We start from the raw sequence: 12,710 nt of genomic DNA on the forward strand, positions 1-12,710 counted from the left end.
ACATCGTAAGGATACTTACCTATACTTGTAAATGCGCCTATTGCATATTCCATATGGATAATTATAGTGTTCGAAAACAGCTTATATGACTTTTGAAGCTTTGCAGGCGCTAACTGCGTGATCATATGCAATTATCCATTCACATATGACACATCAACTTTAACCATTCCTTCCCCCAGCGCCAGGTGCAAACAGCAGTGCTCCCGCTGGGCACGGGCAACGACCTGGCGCGGGTGCTGGGCTGGGGCGCCTCGTGCGACGACGCCGCCAGCCTGCCGCAGCTCATCGAGCGCTACGAGCGCGCCTCCACCAAGATGCTGGACCGGTGAGCGAAGCGTTGAAGATTTGACGACACCCGCTGGAAGGCTTTATTTCTAGTTCTGCATCACGAAGTTAATGTAGTTTTACATCTACAAAGTTACTATTAGAGGTATACATCATAATCAGCTTGATGTTGCCCACAGTACATAGGTCTTCCTTATAAGCACCTAGGGCATTTCCATCCGGTTCTATGGTCACAGCCTTCCCCCAACCTTGACGGTGTCGTGTGACCACCTGGCAGTGGCAGGTGGTTTACCCTTGCTCAACGTAATTTTCTACCCATCTATCACAGCCTTAATCCATCTGTTATTATTCTAGGATTATTACAGAGTTAATGAATTTAAAGATTATGTAAACGAAAAAGTAAATCAAATTCACATCTTTGGAGGAAATCAAAATCATAATAATATTCACAGATGGTCAATAATGACGTTCGAGAGAGCCCTGACGGCGCCGCCTCCGCCGCCCGCGCCGCCCGACCTCAACGATGAAGTGGCGCTGCTGAAGAACTTGCAGGAGATCATGCAGGTTGGTCTTCTTCTTAAAATTACGTTCATAGCTCGTAGCAGTCCTTAGTTTTAGGGCTAGCATGTACATGCGATAATACCAGTGACAGACTTATAGGATATTCTGGTACTTGCTAGACTTCCAGGGTTTATATATTTTTATTTATTATTTATTTATTTTATTTTTATTTATTTATTTAAGAATACATTAGGGTGGGTGTCATGAGCTATCTCCTCATCTGGAGTGTCATATCTAATGAGAGAATGTCATATCTATCATAGTGAGCTATGTAAGTGACGGGCGCGAGACGTCTAGCGTCTGCGCATTGTTCGCTACTGGAAGTTACCAAAAAGCTTACATTGCAAAACGTGACTAAAACATGTGTCGCTACAACCCCCTCTCTCCCCCCAGGTGGGCTCAGTAACCAGCGCAGACAGCGCGCTGCGGCTGGGCTGCGGGCGGCTGGCGGCGGCGGGCGAGCAGGCGGGCGGCGGCGCGGCGCGCGCTGCTCACCGGCTGCGGCGCGCGCTGTCGCTGCTGCTGCATGCGCGGGCGCACCTCGCGCATGATCATGCGCGCTGTCGGTGAGTTGGTGGATAGCCGAGCGTGCTCAGCTAGTGGACCACCGCCGAAACATTAGACGGTGGTGACCAAGCCTCAGTGAGAACTGGTGCCTCTTTTCATGAAACTAAACGCAAGCGTAATTAAAACGCAGCGACCAGATTGTTTAGTTAGGAGGTTCTTTTATGTGAGTAGAAAGAAATAATTACTTAATTTGTCGGCGCTACAATGAAGTGACGTGGTTTTATAAGATTGTGTTTGAGGCTACGAGGATTACGTTGTGTCTAGATGGTTTTTATGATGATGGTGGTAACTTTCACATCATTCATTCCTATTGAGACTTTTGATTGAAACATCGAGTGAAGTATACGTCGCACCGTAAATTCATTTTCACTCGTCAGTGCTTCATTTTAGTTCCATTATACAAATTATTCACCATGAGCTTTATGATCTGAGCCAATATTTCTTTAGGTCGTGGGAGCCGGCGGAGACCACGAGCGACAGCGACGGGGACGCGCCGCCCGCCGAGAAGGGCAGCATCGAAAAGACTGAAAAGGTAAATGGATAAAAAACCCATAATATTACCTACCTTATGTTAAAATGAAGTTTTTTGTTGTTCTTGTAAATCATTTGCAAAATATGTAGGTACTTAGTAATTATTTAATCTTATGTTCATCTCTAACAGCCAAGAGTCTTCGTCTGTTGAATATAGGTCACTTCCAAGGATTTTCTAACCTTGGAGAGCTATGCTATATTGCTATATAGCCTGCATTCTATTTCCGTGTTCTTTAGCAATGTGCCACTACCCCTAGTCCTACGTCGTTAGGTACGTAAACGTAACCTAACCCACAGTTTTTATTATTTAAGACATCTAAAGTATGTAATTATGCGCAGGAGCAGATGAACTGGCCTTCAAGTAGTTCTTTTGTATAAGATTCCTATAGTTATAGTATGTAATTGTGCGCAGGAGCAGATGAACTGGGCGGTGCGCGGGTGCGCGCTGGCGGGGCGCGCGGACAGCGTGCGGCGCGCGCTGCGCTCGCTCGTGCGCAAGCTGCGGCAGGTCTACCCGCAGGTCAGTACACAGGTTGGATTTGATCACGCACGCGGGACTGCCCCGCACGCGTTCACACAAGTACAGTGCTCCAAAATTGATAATGCGCATAGAAATCTTTGACAGATCGGTTGTTTTCGATTATGTGACACATGATATTGACTCCTATTTCTTTCGAACAAGGTTCAAAATGCAAGTATTTTTTTAAGGCTCTTACGATTTAATGATTCGGGTGTGAAGATCTGCATGTGCATTATTGATTTTGGACAAGTGTAATTCATTGTAACGCGTGGAATATGCACACGAGACGCGGGAAAATGGCGTGCAATCCCGCGTGCTGTCCGTATGCTGACAGCCATAAACACATACTAGGTGTCCCACGGTGCCGGTGATGCCGTGTAACATGCAATATCTTGACCCTGTATTTATAGAAGAACTGTCAGTTGACAAGACGCTTGCAAAAGTTATTGTGATACTTATTAGAGCTGGCAGATGTCCGTCGCTGGCAGATGGCCCAGGGTACACTGGTAGTAATTATATGACGTCTAACTACATATTATTATATAAATTTATTACATGTAAGTATATTATACGTATTCTTTCGATTGAAAAAATAGGCATTATGATCCGGTCAACTATGTATTATTGTTGTTGCTTCTGCATCAGTGCGTGAATTCAATTCAACAATCCGTCCATACAATATGGGACGAATTTATACAGATAGGTACATTGGGAAAACAAGATTATTGCGAAACCGTTGCTGGACCAAAACACACGTGCGAAAATAAATCGATACACGAGCGTTAAAAAAGGCTTAGCGATAATATTTTGGTGTGGAGGTTCACAGTGACAATCTTGTTACATCAGAAATCCCACGGGAAAACAAAACTCGTGAAAGTCGTGAACCAATGCTATTTATAAATAAAGTAATTTTCGTAAATGCGTTTATTTAATATGTAAAAGGTCGTAGCGTCGTATTAGATTATGTATTTTCCTCTTATTCGAGATATCATGGTTTTGTATTCTTTGTAGTGATATAACTACCTATATACGAGTAATGCATTTTACAACAGTTGATCACACTGATCCCATTTCGGCTTACCTACTAGGTTACTACCCTTTTTACAATACCCTGTATATATCTACGGCACATCCCGGTACACCCTGGGCAGAAGCTAATCTGACTGGCCAATTCTTTGACCACACTTATAAATTCTAAGGTAAACTACTTACTTGATAAACTTCAGAAAAATAAATCAATCTTTATGTTTCAATAAGCTATTTTAATGTAATGAAATGTTAATGGTGGTGGCCTCTGTTTGGTCTTGATCCCATGTAAGATTCCACTCCGGCGAATCCAAAACTAATTTGTTAATGGACTTGAATACTTAACTACCACAGTTTAAAGTTCGCTGACTTTGGTTTCGAGACGCAATTTACTTAGAATAATTTAACTTTTAGGTACGTGAAATTTTAGGGGTTTACGCGGTGAACCAACTTAAATATAGTACTTACTAAGTAAACCTAAGTCAACCAAACCGTTCTAGGCCAGCGTGACGGACTAGGCGTAAACCCCTTCCTATATTAGATTTAGACCCGTCTCCAAGCACTGAGGACGTGGTGGATCGTGATGAAGTAAACCTATAATAGCTAGAAAATCTAAAGGTATTATTCGTGTTCGTATCCTACCCTCTTTACCCAATTACCAAATGCGTTAAGTATACTTATATTAAATTAGCGTTAAGCATAGGTCCTCGTCTTATAACAGAATTCTCTCGACCGATATATTTATTTATATTTATTTATTCAATATCAATAATATTTTTAGTCTACCTTAAATAATAACAAACCCTCACATCCAGACCGCGACCCAGCAACCCGCTGACTCCTGCGACACATGCGGCGGCTCAAGCGACCCACCAGCCCCGGAGGTGGAGACCATCTCGCTGCCCGTGCCGCGAGCCTTCGCCGATAGCCGCCGCTCGTCCGCCGCCTCCGCCGTGTCCAGCGCCTCGGCGCAGCCGCTGCATCCTGATCAGTGAGTGGTGTTCTGTTGTTGATGGGGTGTGTTGTAAAGGGGTGATAAAATCAGCGACAGCTTGTAGCGATTATTTGTGAAGCGACTAAGTTGCTGCGGCTGAAATTGACCCATCTAAGAGCCCTCTAAAAGTAATGGCTGAGGATAATGAGGTGGATTACTCGTAACGATATATATGGAATTGAGGTTTTAAAATTTGGTTTCATTTTAAATTGGTGCAGTCATATATCAGCGTTTGCAAGTAAATTTGGCCCTGCTATTGTGTATGTACTTCAATCTGATTGAATACCTTCTTGTTTCAGCATTCCAGACGTAGATGATGACATAGCTAAGCTTATTAACGTGAACGCATCGGATCAAATGTTAGATATAGATTATAAAGCTGACAGAAGTAAGACGAGCTCTAATTCGCCTCAGGACCGGCTTTCTCTTACTAATCTCTCCTCCTGTGATACTAGCTCTTGCAAAAACCTCTTCCGGCCTGACGACGATGGAGTGACGTTAAACAGTAATAGTATAACGATACCGAACCTAGTTGTATCCGACGAGAGTAGCGATAAACGGTCAACGACATTACAGGGAGAAACTTATGAATCGGACCAATTGACTATTATAGACACAGACAAACCTTACACTGACGATGTGCATTTCCAAGAGTTGTCGCGGGTGACGCCGCAGAGCGGGGACCGCACGCCCGAGAGGAGGCTCTCCAGTGTCGACTTAGAGATAGACTCGAGTAGCTCAGAGGGGTCCAATATTAGCGATGATTATAGTTTAATGTCGGAAGTTATAGATTTGAAATCAGGAGACATAGATGAAGCTGGAGGCTTCGGACATATTGATTCTCCAGAAGCTTCTGATGCTACGTACATGAACTCGGAGACTTTGCATGGAGAATCAATAATGGATGATATTAGCTCCATGCTAGGGCAAGATGTTCTTATGGCCATGATGGGCAAGAATGGTGAAAACGAAACGTATACTGATGATACCACTTTGTTCACTTCCGATACTGTATCAGACATCGGAATGGATAGTAGAAATCCTAGTTTAGAAAAAAATCACAAGCACAAAATTCGACATGCAGGTAAAGCAGGCCTGAAAGATACTGAAGTTGAGAAATTTGGTTTCGAAAACAGAGTATTTTACATCGAAAACTCATCGAGGCCTGAGGAACAGAAAAAATACTGTAGCTTAGCACAATTTGAAGAAGGAAATGACATCGCCAGAAAATCATTCCGTAGGCATCTGAGGAAAAGTTTAAAAACCAAAGTGATGCCTGATGACAAGAACCTTCTCCCGAAAACTGAAGAAGAGTCAAACAACCACAGTATCAGCATCAACATTCCTGTCATAAAAGAATCTCCTGTTAGAGAACAACGGAAAGAACCAGAAAGCACAAACCAGAAACAATTGTTTGAAACCTCAGGGTTTCCTTCAGTTAGCGTAGTAGTGGAACCACCGTCACCTTCACATAGCGATGAGAAGAAGAGCATCAAGACTGGAAGTCGAATGGCCTCAGTACTCAGCGATCTGTTCAATCATGGGACTGATACGCTTAGCGTGTTCTCGCCAGAACCAAGCATTACTAATAGAGAACGCAGGTCGTCAGACAATCCTAAATTGCTAGGTGATCCTGAATACGGAAAATTTTTGAGCTGCTCACCCGCTGCCACTAGGCGGATATCTTGCGGAAGCCTCTTCAAACCTGGGGAACCAGACAAGTAAGTTAACACGGATGAAATAATAATTCTTAAATTATCATTCTCAAAACATACTAGCAACATACTAGCTAACAATAACTTTTTTCTTAAAGCAGGCTGTCGACATCAGTATCATCAATATGGGGTGATGGTGGATCTCCAAAATGCGATCATGGGGAGAAAGCTAAGAAACTTCCAATCATCAATCCCTTAGTCCAACTACCAGCCTGGCCCCACGTCACACAGGGCTTCATCAGCCAATGTCTACTTGCCAACGCCGACGCACTTTGCGCTGCTGTCAGTCCACTGATGGATCCAGATGAGACGCAAAATGAGGGTTATTACGAAAGAGCCGTGATGAACAACTACTTTGGGATTGGGATCGATGCGAAAATAACCCTGGACTTCCACAATAAGCGGGAGGAGCATCCTGAGAAGTGCAGATCGAGGGCGCGGAACTACATGTGGTACGGAGTGTTGGGGTCCAAGGAGTGGGTCAACAGAACTTACAGGTATGAAACTTTCACACATCTGCCCAACCCGCCTCAGCCATCCTTTAGTCTTGGGGGAGTACTATTTAATATTTACGTGTGGCTGCTGTTATGTTTAGACAAACCTTTCCTTCATCATATTATTATTAGTAATACCATTATTAGACTTAGTTTTCAGTCAATAGATTAATTGACTTTCGGTATTCACCCAGGCATCTAGGTCAGCGAGTGCAGCTGGAGTGCGACGGGCAGAGGATCCCTCTACCAGAGCTGCAGGGCATCGTGGTGCTGAACATCCCCTCCTTTATGGGCGGCACCAACTTCTGGGGCGGCACCCGCGGCGACGACCTGTTCCTCGCACCCTCGTTCGATGATAGGATTCTTGAGGTATTATTGGTTTTAATTGTGGTTTTTTGGCTTACTAGGTACTTTCATTAAATGGGACCACATTCGTAAAATGGTGGTTTCTCAATGCTTTTTTCTTATCTTCATAATGTATGTACCTACGTACGTCATTAGTGTCAGCTCCTTCAAAACACCACACGTGACAATAACCAACCCCCATCCCAGGTGGTGGCGGTATTCGGCTCGGCGCAGATGGCGGCGTCGCGGCTCATCAACCTGCAGAAGCACCGCATCGCGCAGTGCCGCGCCGTGCAGATCAACATCCTCGGCGAGGAGTGTGTGCCCGTGCAGGTGGGTGTTGGAGCATGTTGAAAGCGGAAAGGTCATAGCGATCTTTTCAAATTAGAGCTAAGGTGTATGATAGATTCATGGTTTAAATACATTATGGCTCAGTATTTTGTGAGTTGCATTAGACCTTTCTAATTTCAGGGCCTCTATTTACATCTTCAGTATCAACAAACATCACTCCTGTACTCCCGAAATAATCTCAGTTCGCGATTCGATACATAACTGACGTCCCCTACACTACACTCACTGTATTCTCTCTATGAATTAATTGACAGACAGTAACAGCAGTAAGCCCACAGGTGGGTAGCCTGGTAGTGGTAAGAGCCACCAGTCCTGAACAAACCACCTAAAACAGGTAGCTTGAATTGCACAGACTGCTGTATTGCACAGACTATAATAGGGCTCTCAGGAGATAAATATCTCCAGCGGTAGACATTTATGACCTGATGAAGATTATGAATAAAAACACCATGACTACATGTACCGTGTCGGCAGGTGGACGGCGAGGCGTGGCTGCAGCCGCCGGGCTGCGTGCGCATCGTGCACAAGAACCGCGCGCAGATGCTGTGCCGCTCGCGCGCGCTCGAGACCAGCCTGAGGTGAGAGCAGGATAGATGGACTTCAGTCAGCTGCATAAGTAGCTATACAGTTTTGTACCTTGTCAATCTGAAACCGCCTATCAATTCATCGAACCATTGACACATCGTAAGTTTGACAAGGTACAGAAGTGTATAGCTACTTATGCAGCTGCACATACTTACCATGATACCCAGGTCGCAGGTGGACGGCGAGGCCAATCTCCGCTGAACGGGTCCGTCATCGACACAGACAAACTCGTTTAACGCTCGTTCCACCAACCACATGGGAGCGGTTATGGCGAATCACGATATACTGTCGTTTAGACAGGTCGATAACGGTGCCGTGCAGTGGAGACTGGATAGATAGTGTTTCAAAAGTTCTGTGTGTATAAGCTGAAATGGTGGACTGATCTGAACAACTTTTGTTCTAAGACCTTTTGGAAATCGTGAAAAGTTGTTCAGAGTCACTTTTTTCGCCCTTTTTAACCTAGTATACGTTTTCCGACACTTATTATTACTATTGCGTACATAGAAGCTGCATCAAAAGCACTTTGTTTTTTAGTATAGTTTAAAGTTTTCATAGAATGGAAATGGGACATCGCGTCAGTCTCGCTCCATATAACATCTCCGCCGCGCAAATTTCCAGAAATTCAGTGGAGTTTAACAATGTTGCATTTTGAATATAAAATTATTCATTGTTCTCGGCAAAAGCTGTCTCATAATACTGTAGGCAGATATTATCATGTACAGGTATAGTATGACACAATTCAAAGTACGTAAAGTTACACAAACAAATAATTGAACTTTAAGCTCATTTAAAGCTTTGGAACTAGGTTTATTACAGAAACTGAAAATCATACAGGCGATTTTTTAAATTTTGTAGGAACCATGAGGAATTAATAAACTTTTTTGTTTTACAAATATGCCTGTTCACTATGCAAGAAGGAATTTTATCGGCAAACGACACGAAGGCATGTGTGTGATCCTGAGCAAAAATCTGCTAAAAATTTGACCTACATAGTCAAGAATTCAGCTAATATTCATGGCATGGGTCTCTTTTTATCAGTCTTATTTATTTTCCTTAACATTTGTCGGTGAAAAAAAACGACTCAAGTTATAAACGGTAGTTATAAGTAGGTAATACAAAACTTACATAAATCTATTCATTGTTATAACAATCAAGTTACGTGGCGGCAGTAGGTGAGGCGATGGCACCTTTCAGTCGTGTTGCACTGTACCTATGCGCTACCTATAAAGTTGGCAGCCTTCTGTTGATATTGTCCTCGGTTTCCATTTTAGTTACGTTAGCAAGTTATTAATAATAGCATTAATAAACAAAATTACTCAAGAGCTATTCTGGGAAATTCTGAGTTTGATGTGGTTTTGTTTCTATGTCTATGCCTATATTTGGCGCAGTTTAATAAACTTATTAAGCGGTGATGAGAATTATTTTGAGAATAAGACATAAGTATACTTACCTAAGTTCAAGATTTAAATTAATATATTATTCCAAACCCTGATAACTAGGTACCTAACCGTGTAGTGGTAGTGAATTCCGCACCTTGGTCGCTTTACATGGTTATTGTAATTTATGTATTAGGTAGGTACCTATTAGGTAGAGCTTTGGGAATATCGATCCCACATTGATTTGAAGTTAAACCGTAGTTTAACAGGATTCTTGGTTCCTATTATTTATTTATTTATTTATTTAATCCTTTATAAAATGTTAAGATCCAGTCGATTACATAAATTACTCGAACCGTACTATTCCAACTATACAAACTCAACCACCACACGATTCCTCAGCACATTTATAAAGCACATAAGAGTAAAGTAAAGGGATCGCTTTTTTTCGTCTGTCAACCAGGCGTTCGCGAGCTCGCGTTCAACTGGATGACAGACGCAAAAGAGGCGATCCCTTTACGTTACGCTTATATGTGAGGTGCGGTGGCCTTTAACGTCCTTACCCCTACGCACTAAAGGCTAAAGCCCACTATCTACTAAACTCCACTACCCCGCAGGGCGTGGGACGAGAAACAACAGCTCAAGGCGCACGCGCACAGCCAGCCGGCGCACGCGCACGACGCGCTCACGCAGGGCGAGACGGCGCAGCTGCTGGCGCTTCTGGATGCTGTTAACTCTATGGTCAAACAGGTGAGTTGGTACTTCTAGATGTTGTTAACTCTATGGTAAAACGTGTAAGTTGGCTCTTCTAGATGTTGTTAACAATATGGTCAGAGATGTGAGTTGGAAGAGCATTATACTGTTTAGTTCTATCTACGTTTTGCTCCTTTTAGTTTAGGTTACAGTTTCTTCCCTCTCGCCAATTTTCCGGGACGATCTGGTAGCTTTCAAATAATACGAAATATGGAAACAAAGCAATATAGGTACATTGTCATCATCATCATCAGCTCGCAATCTTATGTTTTGCAATGTTACGGCGCTCCTTCTCTATCAACTCGATCCAGCTGAAGGGAGTCCTGAACTAAAATTATCTGTTATTTACTGAAGCATCTTTCACCAGCGACAAACACCACCGCTAACGCCATCTCCCTTCCACGCAGGTGAAGCTGGCCTGCATAAGCGAGAGCGCAGTATCTGGCACAGTCTCCGCCGCGGTGGCTGTGGCGAGACGAGTGGCGGCGCAGGCGGACGCGCTGCAAGACGCCGACGGGAAGCTGCTGCCGGCGCCGCAGCTGAGGACCAGGCTCGCTAAACTGGTATGTCTCTTTCTGGCTTAGGAGAACGTGGCTTTTAGGAGTGAGAGCGCAATAGCAGTTTTTCAGAAGGTGATGTAAAAATGCCCTCTCCACACCTGCGGACGAGGCTCGCTAAACTGGTAAGTCTCTTTCTGTCTTGGGGACTGCTGGCTTGTGTGGGCGAGAGCGCAGATAGTCGACGGTCTTACAGATGCTGATGAAAAATTGCGACCGACGTCACAGCTGAGAACGAGACTCGCTAAACCTGTATATATCTCCTGTACCTTAGGAACAGCAAGAATTTGTGGTCGATAGCCTAGTACATAAGAATCGGTCGACGGCCATTCTGATGGAAAACTGATGCCCGCCTCGTCTCCCGTTTTCTCTCTCCTACTAAGAGGAAGTTAGCTTTTGTGAGTGAAAGCGCAGAATAGAAGGAAACCTTTCAACGTGCTGATCAGCTCGGCCCGCTGATGTTGCCATGGAAATGGAATAAAAAATATGACGGCGAAAGCTACACAAAGTCGTCTACAAAGGCAAGAGCATTATCGGATGCAGATTGTGGCATCCTATGGGATAATTCCCTATCTCTACTGAATATGAAAATTTATGTGAAAAAGGCTTTGAACGAAAAAAGCTTGGCTCGGGAAAAGAGCTACAATCCTGACCACTATCATAGATCTAGAACCTATTTCGATTTAACTGTAACCTACATTTCCTGACATAAAGATGAAACCGCACTCGGCGGTTTATGCCCGGGCCGTAGCTTTGTGAGCGATGTAGCCGATGAGATCCTATTCTAGTATTTATTCCTCGGCGGCCTTATTTAAGTTCCTATTTGCGATCTAGGTACTTAGGTACCTTTGAGAAACATGTATGTTTAAAAGGCATTCGCTTTATTTTTGTCGCATAGATATTTTTTAAAGACAGATATTTGTACTCGGGTCTTAGGTGTTGATATTTATATTTAATATGGATCTATCTATGTATTTGTGTAGAGATCAGCTTTCCGATACCCATAACACAGGCTCTGCCTAGCTTGGGGTCGGATGGCCGTGTGTGAGATGTCCCCACATATTATTATTATTATACATTTAGGATACTCGCATGTACATAAATAAATATCCGTACCTTACACATGCACGTCTCATTTCAATTATAGGTTTGTATATCTAGTAAATGTAGCAGAAATAAAGCTTTCTACATGAACTAGGTAAACTGACAAATACAATAAAAATATAGCTTCTCAATACAAGCTTTCCACATTACACACTTATTGCTCTATTGTGGACAACAGCAGATATCTCCGATCAATACAGCCGTATCTAAAACCGCAGTCCTCTGTAAGCCACAGTTTTAATTAAGTTTCACAATCACCAGCGTCCCCTGCATGCGACATCCGGGGCTGAGCCGAGACAAAAAACTACAAATGAAAGGATCAACCGGTTCAACCGGCTTTTATGCTAACCGGGTGTACCGGAAATGGGTTTTGGGGTTTACGGTGTAATGCGACAAACGGGGAAGTTTTAATAATGATTGTGGTTTGTTGTAAGTTTTGTGGTCAGTAAGTTTATTTAGTTAGACAATCGTTACTTTTAAGAGTAGGTAGCTACTCACATATAGCAGTTACGATTGTTATGAAGGCAGATACATTTTTAATAGGTAGGAGGACCTCAGTTTGCATAGTTGCACCCACATTTCAGAGGTATTATGTAAGTGGTACATGTATACCACTGTGTATTTACCAGATTACGTTCCCGAAAACGAAACCGGACACACACTTAGCCGCTCGTGTTTCGTGTCATGTACTCATGTATGACGGAAATGAGTTGGGAACTTTCGCACCGCTGTATTTAGGTAACGTGGAGCCCGGATTTTTGCTTTACAATTTTCAGGCTACACGTGTTAACACTCGAAATCGGGGAAGCGGGAACTTTGCGGTTTACATAAAAGTCGATTTCTGTTGATTTTCCTGAGCACACAATCAGGGCAAAGTATGATTGCGCAAATCCTACTACGGTTGGAAACTAACGTGTGATTGGGACTGTTATTTAGAGATTAGATT

The 12,710-nt window shown here is 43.4% G+C and overlaps 1 protein-coding gene across 1 annotated transcript in view; it reads left to right on the top strand.

Annotated features, from left to right (window-relative positions):
* Positions 1 to 12,710, top strand: part of LOC105383687 (diacylglycerol kinase eta) — a 149,293-nt gene that overhangs the window by 124,339 nt on the left and 12,244 nt on the right. The window contains exons 9-21 of the mRNA XM_048626022.1: positions 180 to 325; positions 738 to 849; positions 1,240 to 1,412; positions 1,861 to 1,945; positions 2,357 to 2,464; positions 4,306 to 4,481; positions 4,784 to 6,205; positions 6,298 to 6,696; positions 6,888 to 7,062; positions 7,246 to 7,371; positions 7,864 to 7,967; positions 9,968 to 10,100; positions 10,511 to 10,666. Of these exons, the coding sequence (XP_048481979.1) occupies positions 180 to 325; positions 738 to 849; positions 1,240 to 1,412; positions 1,861 to 1,945; positions 2,357 to 2,464; positions 4,306 to 4,481; positions 4,784 to 6,205; positions 6,298 to 6,696; positions 6,888 to 7,062; positions 7,246 to 7,371; positions 7,864 to 7,967; positions 9,968 to 10,100; positions 10,511 to 10,666 (3,315 nt within the window). The remainder of the gene's footprint in view (positions 1 to 179; positions 326 to 737; positions 850 to 1,239; positions 1,413 to 1,860; positions 1,946 to 2,356; positions 2,465 to 4,305; positions 4,482 to 4,783; positions 6,206 to 6,297; positions 6,697 to 6,887; positions 7,063 to 7,245; positions 7,372 to 7,863; positions 7,968 to 9,967; positions 10,101 to 10,510; positions 10,667 to 12,710) is intronic.

Source organism: Plutella xylostella, chromosome 15 (genome assembly GCF_932276165.1).
Source record: "Plutella xylostella chromosome 15, ilPluXylo3.1, whole genome shotgun sequence".
NCBI lineage: Eukaryota > Metazoa > Arthropoda > Insecta > Lepidoptera > Plutellidae > Plutella > Plutella xylostella.